The 18835-nt window shown below is 46.7% G+C and overlaps 1 protein-coding gene across 4 annotated transcripts in view; it reads left to right on the forward strand.

Annotated features, from left to right (window-relative positions):
* The window catches only part of LOC122395701 (histone acetyltransferase KAT7), a 40106-nt gene extending 26986 nt beyond the window's left edge, over nucleotides 1-13120 (forward strand). The window contains exons 11-13 of one of the 4 annotated variants that reach the window (XM_043393524.1): nucleotides 6427-6573; nucleotides 6715-6821; nucleotides 9737-13120. In XM_043393524.1, coding sequence (XP_043249459.1) covers nucleotides 6427-6573; nucleotides 6715-6821; nucleotides 9737-9790 — 308 coding nt within the window. In that variant the 3' untranslated portion in view covers nucleotides 9791-13120. Of the gene's footprint in view, nucleotides 1-6426; nucleotides 6574-6714; nucleotides 6822-7697; nucleotides 7893-9736 lie in introns of those variants that run through there. The other 3 variants (XM_043393506.1, XM_043393499.1, XM_043393514.1) reach the window with 3 other exon arrangements.
* The last annotated feature ends 5715 nt before the right edge of the window (nucleotides 13121-18835 follow it).

An 18835-nucleotide genomic window follows, 5' to 3' on the forward strand; every position in this document is an offset into this window, starting at 1 on the left:
CTGGGGTTGTGGGTCGACGTACTATGCGGACGGAATCGTCGAGAATCGTAGTCGGGGGGCGGCGGTGGTAGGGGGAGGTGGTGGAGGACGGTTTGGAGCGATGGTGGGGGGTGGGGGGTGGCGTAGCCCTGGCGGGTTTTCCGCAGGGGCTGCCGCGGCGCGAGAGACGCTATACTCGGTTTGTCCCGGCGTTGGTGTCGGGCGGTGTGGCCGCGCGGCGGGATCGGATCGCGGTGGTAGTGGTGACGGGGATAGCAGTGTGTGTAGGCTGGAGTGGAATGGTTTGCGGAAAGTGCGACGCCCGGCGTCTCGCCGCATCGATCGACCCCCACGGAACGCCGCGGAGTCGCCAGCCGCCGCTCTCTCTCTACCTGCCCGTTGGCTTACACGCGCGTGCACACAGACGCGGACCGGGATACGTCTCTCGCGCACGGGGTGTGTCCGATGCACCTTGTTCCATCGAGGAATTCCTAGCGAGACGCCGATGCCGGAATCTAGGGCTGTTCGGGAAAACTCGACGGCGAGGACCGTTGACCTTTCGCTGCGTGGCTCGCGGTGTCTGCTCGTCGGACTCCACGGACCACGTGGTCGCGGTACGCGTGTCCTCGCAAAATCATGGACACGTTAGGCCAGCAAGCAATTGCTTCTTTTTCCACTGGAAACGAGAGACGGATTCATTATGAACAACAGGAAACGACGGTGCACACGGTTCTGGGAACTGTCTTTGCTATCTTGGATAATATTTTATGGGTACAGGGTGAGGCACGAGAACTAGTCCCCACCATTTTTCAGCCCTATTTTTCCTTCAGTGTCATCCGACAGTTGAATTCTTCTCGACGTCGCCTACGATACTATGAAGTTAAAAGTACCCAGTTTCACAGGTCACCAAAGGGTCGTTCGAGGTTTTGGGTATTGCTTCGAGGCTTTCGAGTGCAAGCCGTGTCCTTTTGGAAATGTTTTTCGCCAGCGTTGGAGTGTCTGGACGCACTTTTACACTCGGAGGCCTCGAGCAGTAGCAACTCTGCGGACTAAAGAGATTGTTAACCCCTTTGCACTCGGAACACTTGCGTCGCTGGCTATCCCGATCCTCGACGTTATCTTCGATTCGAAAGGTTGTTACATCAGTGCTATCGAACGAAGGCACTCTAGTCTTAACCCACTTCGTGCCCGTACCCTTTGGGAACGGTATTCCAATTCCTAGTTGCTTTACAACGCTGCCCGTCATCTTCTCGCGTTTACTGCTTCCTCGAACGATCTCCGACACTCGATAGCTGCCACCTAATCCTCGGACATTTACACATGTGTCCAATGTCAAGGGTCCCGGTGTAACGAGAAAGCCATAAATTCTACGAAAGTCAAACCAAGTCGGGTTTAACTATAGTTTGGTCCAATCTTTCGATCCAGAAAATTGTTCATTATTCCAACTAGACCCCTTTACTTAAGAAAGGTACCGCGTCAGACACACCCTGTACACCCTTTCCGGCCCTTGATCGAGCCAGTGGGCTAGCACAGGTCGGTCCTATAGCGGTTTCCACCTGGTTCGATTCGAACCGGCGTAGGGCTCGCAATCGCATGACCTCTCGTGACCTCGCCCCACGAGTGCCTCGTAGGGCGTAGGATTGGCAGGGCCACCGACGCCTTTTTCCTCCGCGTAGGGTAGCCACACCGCGAAAGAGGAGGAGGCGGAGGGAGACGAGAGAGTCCATGAACCTTCCCCGACCGGGCTGCTGTCACGCCGATCCATCCACCCCCTCCCCCTCCCTCCCTTCCCGCCCCTGTCGGTGCCGCTTCCTCTTCAACCCTCGTCGCCGTTGTTCTCTCGTCCTTCTAGTCAACGCGCTCTCCTCTTCCTCGATTCCTCCACCACCACCGCCTCGGAACCACCGACGAGATCCCGAAAGTCTGCAAACTGAACGCGTAATGAATGCGCTCTGCCTATTCCCGTAGCTATCGCCGGCGTCGGAACAGAGACAAGGAGGAATCATGGTCGCGTAGAACCGAGCCGCGCCACGTCGTAGAAAGAGGAGGTGTGGCGGTGAAAGAATCGGGAGAGGGTGGCGGCGGCTGGTGCAGAGATAGAAGGTAGACCGTGTCCTCTCCTGGTCCAGAAAGCTGGAGAAGAAAGAGGAGGCGGAGGCGGAGGATGGTCGTTGAACCCCTCGGGCTCCGGGATGTCCTGGAATAAGCTCGACGCAGGACCGGTCCTCTCGCGGGCTACCTCTCGGTTTACTCTACAAAAGTCTTCCACCGTCGTTTTTGTCCTCACCCACCCCCCCTTTTCCCGACACCTGGGACTACCGGCGATCTCTTTCATTTCGTTTTCTGGGGACGCGAAACGCCCCGCTATCGTCTCGATCTCGATTATTCACGTAATGAGAATTCCGCGGTTATTTCGGGAGCATTGCACCGCCGGATGCTTCCGCGAGGATACCCCGGGACCAACGGTCGTCGAACCTCGCGAACCTCCTGACGCGGAAAGTCTCCGCGCGAACGGCTGTGAACCTCGTTATCGACGGACTTTGTCGTTTCACAAAAAATTATTTTCGTCTGCAGGGGTCAATTGCAATCACTTTTGGTAAATAGACATACCTCCGAAATCCTACGCACTTTCGAGAAAAAAATTCTGAAAGTGCCAAAACCTTCGGCGAAAAAAAAAATTTTCAAATTCTTCTAAAAAAATTATTTTCGACTGCAGGGGTAAATTCCAATCATATTTGGTGAATAGACATACCCCCGAAATCGTACACACTTTCGAGAAAAAAATTCTGTAAGTGCCTAAACTTTCGGCGAAAAATAAAATTTTCAAATTCTTCTAAAAAAATTATTTTCGACTGCAGGGGTCGATTGCAATCATTTTTGGTCATTACACATACCCCCGAAATCCTACCCATTTTCTAGAAAAAAATTCGAGTATGTGCCTAAATATTTCGGCGAAAAATAAAATTTTCAAATTGTTCTAAAAAAATTATTGTCGTCCGCAGGGGTCAATTGCAATCATTTTTGGTGAATAGACATATCCCGGAAATCGTATGCATTTTCGAGGAAAAAATTCCGAGAGACAGCCAGTCGACTGCCACGCCTGTTTTTGCCACGCGTGAAAAATAGAAAAAGTTCGACGACGGTGTACCTGTTGTTTTACACGTGTACAGGTTACACGTATCGCTGAGTATAGGTCTGTCCATTTAACTTTTAATGTGTTCGAACGCTCGCGCCTATCCGGAGCTGCTTTCGACCGTGACTGAATATAGGCCTGTCGATTTAAATTTTGATAAGTTCGAGCGTACGCGCCTATCCGAGCAGCTCTATAATTCAAGTACAAACGTTCACACCTATGTAAGGTTATTTCCATCAGCGACCGAATGTAGGTCTGTCATTTATTCATACGGAGTTCATAAATTTATAAATTCCCTATTGACCGGATTCGTTGCTTATTAAAACCCCCAGGCACTTTTATAGTGAATTGCCTACATCTTTCAATACAGAAATTAACGGAGACCCTGTATAAATTCATGAATTTACAAATCGTTTATAAATAAATGAACGAATTTCGTTTGCGCTTGTATGAAAATGTTTTCGCGGTGTTCGACGATTGTGTATTTCATTTTGCATAAGTGTATACGTTCCCTGTGCGTTTAACGCGTGTTTTCCATATCTGCATACGCTATAAACGCGTAAAGTCCATAGTACGGTCACCGGTGACTTATCATCGTCGTGCTTGGGAACGTGGTGGGGATAACTTTGTAGCAACCCGTAGGGGTGGAATTTGCAACAAACCGAAAGACATTGCTGCAGTTAGGCGTACGTTCGGTTTGATCGTTTGGTTGCACGATCCGCGGGAAAGCCAGGCGCTCGACGGAGCCGAAATATCCTCGGATCGATGGGCTCGCGTGCCTTTTTAAGTGCACCAGCGTACCAATGCAGAATCAATACAGACTCGCGCCTGCTTCTCGGGAATGTAACGGACGACCCATATAAACCCGGAGAAATTGGTTTAGTTCTCGTGGCATCGATGACCGATTCGATTTATTTAATTAGTCGATTAGTTAGCACGGTCGTGATACGGGAAACCTTAGACGCGAATCGAACCAGCTGGCGTCCAAGCTGATTGCATTTCTCGTTCCTCATTGACGTAATTGAATCGTTAGTTTGCAAAACTGGACCATCTTGAAAATTAATTTGAGAAAGGGATTCTTCGTCTGACTAAAACTTTTGCTTATTTTTCATAATCTTATGATGCAAGAATTAGAATCGCGCCTCGTGAAGAGGATCGCGCGAAGCTGCCCCGATTCGAAGTTCATTCACGAGTTCTCGGATGATCCTACGGTCGGCCATTTTTCTTCGATGCAGGATACTTCAAACAATCGAGGCGGAACGGACGTTCAACCGGACTTCAGGAGCCAGCCGGACATCGGCAGTGCCGTATCGTCGGGGAGTTCCTCTCAGAAACGATACTTTATACTTAAAAATTTTTTCTCCCGTTACCATTCGCAACGATCGAAATTACGACATTATGAATATTCTCAATTGCATGAAAATTACGCAAGTAAAAATTCCTAAACGAATCAAATTTTGCTCGACTCGAGTTCTTCGAGTGGTTCAAAGGGACGTAGTTTTTGTTTTCGACGGGAACGGGTGGTCCAGGTTGTCGAAATTACTTTTCGATACGGCACTGCGCCGCGGCGCTTCATCCTTCGCCGGTCACTGACACCAGAAATGGCTTATAGCGGTGGCGTCGATTCACCGGCGGTTACGTGTGTCCGTGCGTGTGCACGTATGCGGGCGCACCGCCTCCTGTACCTATGCGGCTTCGACGGCCATCGGTGTGTCTCGCGTAATCGGAATTTCATGGTCCGTTTAATAGTCCGTGCGGAGAAGGACCCGTGTATAAGTCCCCTCCCTCTTCAGTATACGACGGGGCTCGCGGACATACGTCTTCCTACTTGCGCGATATCGTACATCGTGACTCCGAATTTCGCGATTACGCAACACTTACGGCACGCGAGCTCGTGTTCCTCCCCCTCGTTCCACCATTGGCCGCTTTTCGTTCGACTAACTGATCGATAAACGACGCACGGGGAATCACCGATTAAAACAAGCTCTCCTTTTTGGTACCCTAAAAGCATTAAACGCTTCATTTTCGTTATTAACTCGGAGGAGACTATTCTCTGATCGCCTCTACCTAACCTCGAAACACTCTTGCGACATGTAGTATCAAGTGGAATCGTTTCGATATAAATTTTATATAGAAAGATCCTAACAGGTTCTGCCTTAGACGCTGAGTCACTTAATAATCGATCGAGGAGCTTATAATATAGAAATGGAAAAGATGATCGAGTGCTTGCGAGAAAGGTGTCGAGCGTAGCCCTCTGCTGGCGAGTAGTGAGCACGATAATTGTCTCTCGTTTATGGAATAAAGAATAGAATGGGGTTCTTCTAGCCTCGAACGAGAGGACAAAAAATTAGATGGTGCTTTTTTCGATTATGATTTACGGGGGTACTTAAATGGAGGAGCCCGGATAAAAAAAAAGTCCTCTCTGAAGTAAAATCGTGGCAAAAACAAATTACGGTTCGATTCTTAGGTCCGACGAACGTTCGTGCAAAGGTTTCACGAAAAGAGGCCCGTATCTATTACCTTGTAAGCTTCCCAGCCCCCAGGTTTACGACACTTCGTACCTATTTAAATGCATTTGCTAGACCGATGCAGCCGATCGAAAATAACCGTTCGAGTCATAAACCTGGTACTCGCCGGAGCCTCAACAGCCCAGTGAAAGTTCCAACTGTCCACTTAAGATTACATTTTCTGAAGACGGTTATGCTAGGTATCCGACAGCATAAGTCACTGTTAGGTTACGCAACGCTCCACCACCAATCATCGGAGAAGAATTCAATTCTTGTCTCGAGAACCGTAACGAGTACAATCTCCCATTTACCATAGATCGTGACGTAATTATATTACACCGTAACGCGTTCCCTACTGGTGGATCAATTTTGACCCAAAGCTAGTATTCTTCCCATAGTCGTGAATTTTATGTCTTTAACTCTCAAACGTAAACCAAATCGCGTATATTACACCGTAACGCGTTGCCTCCCGGTGGGTCGATTTTGATCCAAGGCTACTATTCTTCCCATAGTCGTGAATTTTATGTTTTTAACGCTTAAACGTAAACCAAATCGTTCGATATTTTTGAATAAATCGTCGCTGCGGCACGAGATTGTGAAAAATAGGTTCGCCAGGCTTCCGGCGCGCGATAAAGACATTAGAACGGGTTACGGGAGTAGAAAATGGCAGCACGACGGTGCCCCGATTGCGATCTCTTTCCCCCCGTTGCACGATCGTGCGGTCGCAATTGACGCGAAAATACAGCCGGCCCCCCGGCTTTCCCGTCGACGGGCCGAGATGACCAAACCGGACGTTCTTTTGCGCAGGTTACTTATTGACCAGGGTCGAGAAAAAGATTGGCTCGCCCGAGAAGCCTTTATCGGATCTGGGCTTGATCTCGTATCGCAGCTACTGGAAGGACGTTTTGCTGCAGTACCTCTGCAACTTCGGGGGCAAGGAACTCTCCGTTAAAGGTAATGTATTATTTCGAGCGCCCCGGCGTCGAGGACGTCGAGGACGTCCCGACGCAATACGAGACCCACCACACCCCCCCTCCCGGTCCTGTTTCGTTGCTCGTTTCTCGCTATCGTTCCGTTCGCGTGTCGTCTTTTCAGACATCAGCAAGGAGATGGCCATCGACTCGTACGACATAGTCAGCACCCTGCAGGCCCTCGGTATGATGAAGTACTGGAAGGGCAAGCATATCATTCTGAAGAAACAGGTAAGTTTCTCCACCCCTTTGTGATTCTAATTTGTCTCGAGGATACACGAGGGGTTCGCTACGCTCGCGTCTCCTCGCCGGATAACGCTCGTTTTTAAACCCCTACACGTACACACACCCCTCGAAGTTCTCCTCCACGAACGATCTCGTGTCATCGTGTGTCGCGTGATTTACGCAAGGCGGTTCGCTCGAGAAAAGCTCGTCGACGACGGACAACTCGTAACGAAATTACGAGCCCGAATGTCCCGCGCCCTTTCGAAGTTACGCGCGCATAAATTGCAGGGGGATGCGAGCGGCTTCCGTCGCGAAAGCCACCGAAGGAGGCTTTGTTGCACGGCGTGCGATCTTGGGTAAGGTACAGTGGCTTCACTAGGTGGGCGCAGAGGGTGTATGGGGCCCCATCGAACAATGGCTGCTCGATCAGGGGTGTGCTAATTTTTCTGTACCCCCGTTTTCATAATTAAACACGCAATCACAGTCTCTGGGGATCAGACCACTGTGCGGGGGTTGAACGATATTTCTTTTTTTTGGCTCGATTTTGGAATACTTTGCCCGGAACGATTTTATTTGGTCTTACTTTGCGAGGGTTAATATCGAAACAAATTCATCACTATATCAATAGTTTGTTAACCCTTTCGTTCCCACTGCCGGCACCATGGCAAACGCATTTCGAACCGTTCGATCGTTTTCGATTTTCAAATTTGTGAATATATTGGTTCGTTTGAATTTTGCATAAACGGTGATGATAAAAAATGCTCGCGATAAAGTACAGTGTATTCCCATCGATCGCGTGGACGCCCTTTTAGCACGACGATAAATGTTACTATAAATGCGAATATAAATTTGGAAAAGTATAACATCCTTGAAATATTTCAGGTGGATTTACGGACCAAAGGCAAGAGAAAGGGTTCACGTCGTGTAATACAGCTTTGCAATGCAAATTATCTTACGTACTTGCAATAAAAAGAGAAACGATAAACTGTGCTCGAACGTTTTCGTAAATCGATCTTTTGTGATTTTATATGGACGGAAATACAAATACCTTCTCCTGTGAGTTGTCGATTATTTGGGAATGAAAGGGTTAAACGTTTATTATTTATTTCCGTTGTCTCCTAACCAAACCCTTCGTTTCGAATGCATGGAAATTTAGAAACGATTAGAATTAAAATTGGAAAATTCGTGTCGCCGTTGTTGTCGTTACGGGGGTGGTTTTAACCCTTTGTAAGCGATATACTGGAATTACGATTGATTAATGTTATTAATACAAAAGAACATTAGTGAGGATTCTGTGTGGTCTGGTAGAAGGGGTCCATGGGGAAAAATCAATCCTAGTGACGCCACTGGTAAGGTGACCTGCAGAATTTCACGCGAGCATTAACCCTTTCGCGACTTATGGCCGCTACAGTGCACACGCCTACGAATTTATTTAAAAATCATCTCGCGATACCACGAAGCTTCCAATAAAACAAAACTAATATATAGACTGCGGATGTCTGTGCATTTATGAGAAATTTTCATTCCCAAAAAACTACAGAATTCACTTGTTACACAAAAATATAAGAATTATTATATTAGGTCGTCCCATAAGTTCGTGCCGTTCAATATTCTGTAATTGATGAGGATAAAATTTGTAATCTAATAGAAAACAAAGAAAATTTGTCAGTTGAGGTGATTTCTGAAATTTCAAACATAGTAACATCAACAATTCATAGAAATTTGAAAGAAATAGATATTGTGTCAAAGTTCGAAGTTTGGAATCCACACTAGCTTATGGAACAAATATTTCTGTTAGCATATAATAAAACCGAATCTTATAAGATATAAAATATAACAATCTCCTGTCTTATTAGTGGATAAACAATTTGAAAATGTCAACGTTTTAATGAAAAGCGTTAAACTAAATTTGAATAAAATATCCAGCAAGTTTTGGAGCGACGATACAATGGCTTTGCCAAAAGAAGAGGAAGGAGTTGTTGAATGAAAAGAGGTTTACTATTTTTCATAAAATTCCATCATATGTTTAAAATATTACTTCAAGTTGCAGTAGAAAACTCGGCACGAACATATGGGACGACCTAATATTTAGGGGTTGAGACAACCCTCTACAAAGCTCCGATTTCATTAATTGTATTAATAAAAATATGAATTTGCATAAAGATCCACAGTCTATTAATATGAAATAGATCAACTATGAATATAAATTTTCGTAGGGAAACAAAATTGCCCTAGAGTTCCTAGTCGTTCGCGTTAAATAGAGTCCTCGGAGTGCGAAGGGTTGAACACCCCGTGTATGAACCGAGACCACTGCATCGATTTTGCCTGATATACTGTGAGCTCTGAGGGGTGGTTTGCCAATTTAGAATTTTTGTTTAAAAAGCATCTTGCTTCCCAAAGGTTTTGATAGAAAAAATAAGGGTTGGGCATCAAAGGGTGTGGTACAAAATCTTTCCATTTTCGATTCAACCGACTTTCATCCGAATCAATAATTTCCGCGATATAGTCGAGTTCCGCGCTAATTTTACGCAGACTCTGTTCGCCATTTAACGTAGGCTGCCGCCTGTCGTGAAAGGGTTAAGTTGTATTTGCCTTCGGGAACTCGAAACGCGACCGTAGCGTCGGAAAAGTTCGCGAAAGTTAAAAGGAAAAGCTGCTGGTACACGGTCTATCCTAAAAGTTTCCGAACTTGAATGAAAATCGCTCTCTCTCTTTCTCTCTCGTGAAACGATAACTTCTGCTGTCGATCATCGAGTATTCCTTTTCTGCAAAAAAATATAAGATACACGTTTCGCGACGTCCATAGAAGCTGTCGATACATCCACGACACACGCCTGCTTCGAGACACGGCGTGAAAGAAGGCGATCGAAAGCCGCACCGAGTGCTCGATGTCGCGTTGAACTGCTTTTCTTGTAATTTAGGAAATAAAAAATAGTCGCAGAGTGCCAAATCAAGCGAATACCACGGGTGACTGAGCGCTACAACACCTTTGGAAGCCAAAAAGTAGCACGCATCGATGACCAGGGGCGTGGAACGGGTGCACAGCACACGGGACCGCAGAAATGTTCGAAATTATTTGAAATTTGTTCCGAAATACCGACCCACCTCTGCGGCTCGATTTCTCGTTTATAATTATTTTTATATATTACTAAACCATAAGGCGGAACTGTTCGAAATTGTTTCTTCAAAACGCGATCAAATTCTCGTTTACGATTATTTTGTATCCGGCGAGGCAAACGTACAGAAAGTATGGGCGGATCGTTTCATATTTATCACGGTTAAATTCCTCGTACGGTGGGACGAACGTCCAAAAGAAATTATTTTGTACGACGGGTTAGGTTAGGCTTCGTTGTTACACGCCGCTGTGAAAATGAAAAAAGTTCAGGTATTTTTGGGACAAACCGTGTACAATGATTCCAAAAGACGTCGACGAGCAGCGTTCAAGAGCGTCGCGGTGCCGTTTTATCGCCGCGATCCCGGTCCGGGTGGCCCGCGAAACGGAAAATTCTCGCAGAAGGTCGACCGGCCCCGTCGGTGTAAAAGCGAGAAAGAAAGGTAAAGGAAAAAGGGGGAAAACGTACCGGTGGAGAACCGTTGAAATAATTTCAGGACGTGATCGACGACTACAAGGAGAGGGTGAAGAGACGGGGGCCCGTCTACAAAGAGATCGATCCGGAGTGTCTGAAATGGAACCCCTTCCAGCCTCCCAAGACGCCCTCCACCTCGAACTAAGGTTCGCTGCAAGCAGGAGCCTAGAGTGACGCCGACGTCGGCCTTCCCCTTCTCCGTTGATTGTCGACCGAGGGCGGTGGTCGATCTCTTTCTTCTTCGTCGTCGTCGACTTCGCCTTTTCTCCCCCACCCACCCCACCTCGTGCACCTACTCCCTGTTCCCCTCCGCCCCCTGCTGCTCCTCGCGACGGTCTCTCGCTCGACCGTTCCTCTTTTGCCTTTCGCGAGACACCGGGGGCCCCGGAGAGGAAGCCACGCCGCGTGGATTTCACGCCCGTAACGATCGTGCAAAATCCGCGAAAAGCCTTCGAGGAATTCCTCCGGACCGCCCTTTAGGAACTCCCGTGTTCGTAGGACGTAACGATTTTAAGGTCGATCGACGAACGGACTCGACCGCCAGGAACGACTGGCAGCGCTACGCCCGATAGTTTCGTGGAAACGAACTTCCTCGCGTTGCAAAAAGATGCGTCGCGCGACTGTCCGGTGCAACAGTCGAGTCCCAGTAGTCGGAGAGGGAACAACGACGGAAAGAGAGACCACGGGGCAGGCTGACCCAAACGTAACCTCTATGAAACTCTTCTGTAAACGAGGAGCAGAATACACAATGTCTTGTGTGAACGGGGATCTATAGTTGTAATACTCATGCTCGTTTTCCTGCGATTTCTCACGGAATATCGATCGCGTCCCATGGGAAACATTCGACTTTGGGTCTCCCGGGGAGTTTGACCGAGTTTCGATCCGTTAGAGTCGCTTTGAAGCAATTTCGGAACGGCCAGGGAGGACTCGTTGCAATATGTCGCGTTGCACGGGGCACGCGACGAGCAAGAGATACGTTATTGATCACGCTAGGCCAGGCTAGGTGAGGTGCACGGTTCGCCTCGAAACGGAGAAATTTAGCCTCGACGGTAGGTGCAGGCCTCGGCGTCCTCGGTCGAGCCGTTCGAACGACGTGAAAATAACTCGAGAGCTATCGGGAGTCAAGGTTGAACAGGATCAATTTAAAACGCTCGCGATACAAGCCCCGATCGGCGACCGTTCGAAAACGTTTTTAAACCGTCGACTGCGAAATTGTTCACGGACTTCTGCGAACGACCGCTCGGTTTCGCGAGCGTTCGTCGATGCGTGCGTTAAGCCCCGTCCTCATGTCTGCGGCGCGTGGCGCTGAAACCACTTGACCGTTTAATGGGTTATGCTACCCGCACGTCGACGAAAAAATAATATTTTTCGAATAAAACGAAAGTCTTGAACCCCACAAAATAATATAAAAGAGAGCCTGGGTGACTTAAAAATAACCTATTCTCTTCTAAATGTCTAAGTTTTCTGAATTTTTACAATTGCTCTGATGTAAAACCAGGTACAGGTTATGGGCATCGCCATTTTGTTTCCCAGCATCTAATGCGAACATAAGAAATAGTTTTTAATATATAGGCTTCGATCGAGCCAATAGTTTAGTCACGAAAAATTCGTAAAACGTAACCTCTCTTTCGACGTCGTAGTGGCATAACCTCTTAACGCGTTTAGACCAGTTTCGCATCGTGGGTAACGTCAGCGTAAAACCAGCCGGCACGTCAAAGTGGTTCTGTAAATAGTACAGAAGAATATTTGTCGCGACTTTAATGTGCCGACCGACTCGACGCTGACCCATAATTACCCATAACGCGAATCGACCATAAATCGTCGATGGGGAATTTTAATCGATTTTAAACGAGAACTCTTACTGACTTTCATTCATTTCATTTTTGTATTCGAAATCCACGGACAATTCGTTGAAAGAATTGCCCCCTCAAATGTGCAGTATATTATAGGTTAGATGTGTGGGATTGTGGCTTAACGCGAGACTCGACCACTAGACCAGTGTTTTCCAAACTTTTTAATCTACGTCCCCTCTACAAGAAAGAAAATTTCTATGTTCGAGACAAGTTTCGACGACTAATATATTGTTAGAAAGAAGCGTTCAAGTTATCCACATTTCTCTACGTGGCAAATTTTCTTTCGTCCCCCTCCTCACTTTGAAAAACACTGCACTAGACTGTCCGTAAAGAAAAAGATTTTTATAGCGACAAATATTCTATCTTCTTTGTAAAACACTATGCAACATAGTCCCTTGTAATATAGCTACGTTTCTTAGTTTTAAAAATGCTTTTAGATAAATGTTACGGGCGATATTTGTTGCGTACAGTACTCCCTCGCTTGCTCGCGACGGAATCGCCCCCCCTAGCCCTTGTTTATGTGTCGTCGGCTCGGACGGCCGGTAGCCGTGTAATTAAAAACCCCTTTTCGAGCGGCCCGTTCGAGCTCGACCAGTTCCAAGAAAAAACATGGCGGTCCCGGATTGGTTTTCGGGAAGCGAGACAGTACTGTATTCGGCGGACTCCTGAGTCAAACCGTCCTGATATCCACGTGGCAGACAGCGGACGTTTAACGTAGCGAGGAGATCTTGTAAAGAGACGGGTATCGAATGTTACACAGACTGATGAAAAGAATTTCCGGCGCTTAGCCCTTTGCGATTGTAATATAATTCGTACACGTGTAATCCCCCCCCCGTTGATAGGAATTGTTTTTAGTACAGTAATTCCCAATCTTTTTATACACAAATAGGATTAAATAAAAAAATCAAATAAGAATTGATGTTCATTTTTATTGCATCGTCAAAGATATTGGTACACAATGGTTCTAAAACCCTTTAAGAACCAAGATGGCGTTACAACGGTTATGAACGAGATAGGTTCTAGTTTCTATCGATACAAACGTTTAACGTTCTAAAATGCGTGGAACAATATTTACAAAAATACAATTATTATCGACTACGCTCGTTATGGAAAATATGATCCATCGCGTACCACGCGCGCCGAATATGCGTCGACTTTCGTGTCCGATCCAATAACTGTGCAAATATTTTTCCGCGACGAATTTATCGCGGCTGGATGAAAAAACAAGCGATACAACGACGATAGAACGTTGCTCGAATCTCTCGTGCCCGCAGCACGTTGATTTCCCGTGAGTAATTGCGATACTGTGTTTCCGCGGAATCGACGCCGAGCGTCGAATTACTCGCCTTTGATTTTACGCCTCGTTAGCGTTCTATAAATTATTCTCGTTGTTAGGTTAAGAACGTTCCTTTGTCGCGTTTTCGGTCCGCCAGTCCATGCAACCGTTAGAAGCTGTGCGGCAAATTAATACGCACTGGGACTGTAAAGGGCGAGTAAATACATGATCGTAGCATGTTAGACGATTTTATTCATAGAAACACGCAACATACAATATACCGTCGAGCTTCGTTGATACGTGAATTTCATTTTTTGGTTAAGAGTACAGAAATTCAAGACTTTAAAATTTCGCGACCTGTCGAGCCATTCAAGAACTTCTGGCAGATATCGAATAATATTAAAAGCCGTTCGAAACCTTACAGTCTTGAAAGTTTCGAGTCTCTTTTCGTTTAAATTCGACGTTCGTCGCTTTATGCACAGGGCATACTTAAACCAGAGGTGTCAGAGAAGCATCGACGGACTCACACGTGCCAGATCACGCGTACGTTAGCTCGTGGAGTTTCGGAAAGTCGACAAAGGCAAACATGCACTCTTTCTCGATTCTCCAAAGCTGCCCCGACGTAATTTCGGACCGTCTCTTGGTAGTCGAGAGAGAAAGGCTCACTTATCAATTTTCCTACAGTCTTCCGCTGGCCTCTGCTGATCGTTGCTGACCACTCCCGATACTTCTGACAATATATAACGATTACTACAGGCTACCGGCAACGTCTCGCGGTCTCTACTGGTTTCTGCTGGCCTCCGCTGACCACCGCTTATATTTCTGACAACGTATAACGATTACTACTGCATTCTGCCTGCCTCCGCCGGCCTCTGCTGACCGCTGCTGACCATTCCTCATACTTCTGACAAAGTATGACGATTACAACTTGCTATTGGTCGCCCCTGCTGGTCTCTGCTTGCCACTGCTTGCTACTGCTGGCCTCCACTGGCCTCCGCTGACCACTGCTGACCATCCCTGATGCTTCCGACAACGTATAACGATTACTACTTGTTACTGCCTGCCCCTGCCGGTCTCTGCTTGCCCCTGCATCCCTCTGCTGTCCCCTGCTGACCCTTGCTGACCACTGCTGACAACTCCTGGTACTTCGTGCAACGTATAACGATTACGACTGGCTACTGCTAGCATCTCCCAGCCTCTGTTGACCTCTGCTGACCACCGCTTACATTTCTGACAACGTACAACGATTACTACTGACTTCTGCCAACCTCTGCTGACCGCTGCTGACCACTTCTGATACTTCCGACAACGTATGACGATTACAACTTGCTATTGGTTGCCCCTGCTGGCCTCTACTGGCCTCCGCTGACCACTGCTGACCATCCCTGATGCTTCCGACAACGTATAACGATTACTACTTGTTACTGCCTGCCCCTGCCGGTCTCTGCTTGCCCCTGCATCCCTCTGCTGTCCCCTGCTGACCCTTGCTGACCACTGCTGACAACTCCTGGTACTTCGTGCAACGTATAACGATTACGACTGGCTACTGCTAGCATCTCCCAGCCTCTGTTGACCTCTGCTGACCACCGCTTATATTTCTGACAACGTATAATGATTACTACTGACTTCTGCCTGCCTCCGCTGCCCTCCACTGACCGCTGCTGACCACTCCTGTTACTTCTGACAACGTATAACGATTACTACTTGTTACTGCTGACCCCTGCTGGTCTCTGCATGCCTCTGCATCCCTCTGCTGGCCTCTGCTGACCCCTGCTGACCCGTGCTGACCACTGCTGATCTTTGCTGACAACTTCTGATATGATGTATATGTTAAAGCCTTGTATAATGTAAATCTATGGCAATAAATGATATAATTTAACAGAATTCTATGTCTTCTCATCATTTTTACCTTCCTTTTCCTCTCCAAATCATTGCCTTAGTTTTAAGAGACCGTTTTTCCGGTTAAAATTGGATTCCCAAAGTGTCCAGCTCTCGTACTTGCTGCCGAAATCAAAAATTAACTTTAACAAAAAGTCCTGAAACAATTGGAAAGTCCTGAAACAGCTGCAAAGTCCTGAAACAGCTGGAAAGTCCTGAAACTCAGAACTTTGCTAAAAATTCAGGGTTTCCGAAAATTCCAGGACTTTCCAGCTGTTTCAGGACTTTCCAACTGTTTCAGGACTTTCCAGCTGTCTCAAAACTTTCGTTGTTTCAGGGCTTTTTCGTTGTTTCAGGAATTTCTAGCTGTTTCAGGACTTTCCAGCTGTCTCAAAACTTTCGTTGTTTCAGGGCTTTTTCGTTGTTTCAGGACTTTCTAGCTGTTTCAGGACTTTCCAACTGTTTCAGGACTTTCCAGCTGTCTCAAAACTTTCGTTGTTTCAGGGCTTTTTCGTTGTTTCAGGACTTTCTAGCTGTTTCAGGACTTTCCAACTGTTTCAGGGCTTTCCAGCTGCCTCAAAACTTTCGTTGTTTCAGGACTTTCTAGCTGTTTCAGGACTTTGCAATTGTTTCAGGACTTTTTGACGAAAAATTTTAAAGTTAATTTTTAAACGATAGGTATGGCGGTGGCGATTTTAGGTTCATTTTAGACTTCGTTATCAGGAGGACATGATAGCGGAAGTGATGGCACGTATCTTATAACTATGGGAATGCTTTGGAGAGGTAAAGAAAGGTAAAAAGGACGAGAACAGATAGAATTCTTTGAAATTATAACATTTATTGCCATAAATTTACATTATACAATGTTTTAATACATATATATCATGGTAGAAGTTGTTAACAAGGGTCAGCAGTGGTCAGCAGGGGTCAGCGGGGGTCAGCAGGGGTTAGTAGGGGACAGTAGGGGACAGTAGGGGACAGCAGAGGCCTGCAGAGACAAGCAGAGACCAGCAGGGGCAGGCAGTAACAAGTTGTAATCGTCATACGTTGTCGGAAGTATCAGAAGTGGTCAGCAGCGGTCAGCAGAGGTTGGCAGAAGTCAGTAGTAATCGTTATACGTTGTCAGAAATATCAGAAGTGGTCAGCAGCGGTCAGCAGAGGTTGGCAGAAGTCAGTAGTAATCGTTGAACGTTGTCAGAAATATAAGCGGTGGTCAGCAGAGGCCAGCAAAGGCTGGGAGAGGCTAGCAGTAGCCAGTCGTAATCGTTACACGTTGCACGAAGTACCAGGAGTGGTCAGCAGTGGACAGCAGAGGCCTGCAGGGGCGAGCAGAGACCAGCAGGGGCAGGCAGTAACAAGTAGTAATCGTTATACGTTGTCGGAAGCATCAGGGATGGTCAGCAGTGGTCAGCGGAGGCCAGTGGAGGCCAGCAGTGGCAAGCAGTGGCAAGCAGAGACCAGCAGGGGCGACCAATAGCAAGTTGTAATCGTCATACTTTGTCAGAAGTATGAGGAATGGTCAGCAGCGGTCAGCAGAGGCCGGCGGAGGCAGGCAGAATGCAGTAGTAATCGTTATACGTTGTCAGAAATATAAGCGGTGGTCAGCGGAGGCCAGCAGAAACCAGTAGAGGCCGCGAGACGTTGCCGGTAGCCTGTAGTAATCGTTATACATTGTCAGAAGTATCAGGAGTGGTCAGCAGCGATCAGCAGAGGCCAGCGGAACACTGTAGGAAAATTGATAAGTGAGCCTTTCTCTCTCGACTCCCAAGAGACGGTCCGAAATTACGTCGGGGCAGCTTTGGAGAATCGAGAAAGAGTGCATGTTTGCCTTTGTCGATTTTCCGAAACTCCACGAGCTCACGTACGCGTGATCTGGCATAGCGTGAGAGTAGTGCACCCGGTGATGAATCTGGCATCACTGACTGAAACACCATAGAACGTGGAGTTCTTGGCCCTCTGGTGACGCTCGTGGGAAACGTCGATGCAGATCTTTCGAGAATTTCGTAGGTGATTTCGTTTTGCACCTTCGACCGGGTTTCTATTTCCAGCGAATCGATGGACCGCTTTCCGATTAATTGAACGTGGCCTTATGTACATTTAACGTTTCGATGATTCAAAGGAATTTCCCCAGGGTCGATTCTCTCCTCGATTTTACAGGCCCGACCGTGCTGTTAGACACAAGGCGAGATCTAACCCAACCGGTTCACCGAATACCTCGATCTATTTTATTGCGAGTACAAATACTAGACGATCAAGATGTAAAATAAATTACCGTGACATCATTACGTATTCGTAACGCTGTTTTATACACCGCCGTTAGACGAGATAGCAGACGAAATAAAACTTTTATTGACACTGCTTATTGTGGAGCCTTATAACCGGTACAATTTAAAGCTCGTTAATACAGTTTTGTGAATGCCCCATTGACTCGCAATGCCTCTTTAATTTCTTTCATGCGCCCGAGCGTGTCTCTTATACTTATGTTCTTTTTTGCACACCTAACCTTCACGACGATGACCATTGGCAATTGAACGTAACAACGCATGCAAACTATTTACAATGCGATACTTGTTGACTTAGCATAGTAGTTTAAAAAGGAAATAAATTTGGATAGGGTTCGTGAATTTTAGTAAGGTTACAAAAAATAATTACTAAGACGAAGGGACGGAAGATATAGGTTATGCAGTTTACAGTTGTCCGAAATCAAAGTTCTTGCGGTGAATACGTTTACGTAGGGGACCGTTAACATTCTTTAAGACGAAGCAACGCGAAACGTTCTCTCGATCGTATGTAATTTTGGTACGTGGGTGGCGCTGCTGCAGATTTCGTGATTGGAAGCTTACTGACCGAAATAAAAGAACATAAGCAGCCCGCAAATAGGCACTTTTCGACGCTCTGGGGCTTCTATTGGAACCGAGCAAAGAGGCGGAATAATTGCGTTACTCGAGCTCCTCTGTCTCGGTTCGTGCCGCCACGCGACCCCACGTAACGTCATTATCCCATTAGTTCGCGACATTTCGAGGCTACACGGTTCCTCTTCTTCGCTCGTAGAGAGAGAAACGATACTAACAACGTATCGGCCACGCCACCTAACAACAGGGCGCCGATTTAATTTTATTTGCCGATTAAACGAGTATCGAGCGCTCAAAATTAAATAGCGCCATTTTACCGAGCAGCCATTAACCGTGTTACGTGAATCGATCGAATTCTTCGTAACGATCAAACGATTTGATTTATACGTTCCCATTACTCGCAGTCTCTAATAGTTTTGTAACAGCATCCTCATCAATTCTGAATCTCTGCAGGTTCGATATGTTATACGCAATAGATTCTTAACAATTTAACGAGTAACGACCAAACTATTTATATGAACAAGAAATTTGATAGAATATTAAAAAAGAAACTGAATTCTGAGGATGTCACAAT

The sequence above is a fragment of the Colletes gigas genome, unplaced genomic scaffold (genome assembly GCF_013123115.1).
Source record: "Colletes gigas isolate AHSC1104 unplaced genomic scaffold, ASM1312311v1 Colletes_gigas_Sc00001, whole genome shotgun sequence".
Classification (NCBI taxonomy): domain Eukaryota; kingdom Metazoa; phylum Arthropoda; class Insecta; order Hymenoptera; family Colletidae; genus Colletes; species Colletes gigas.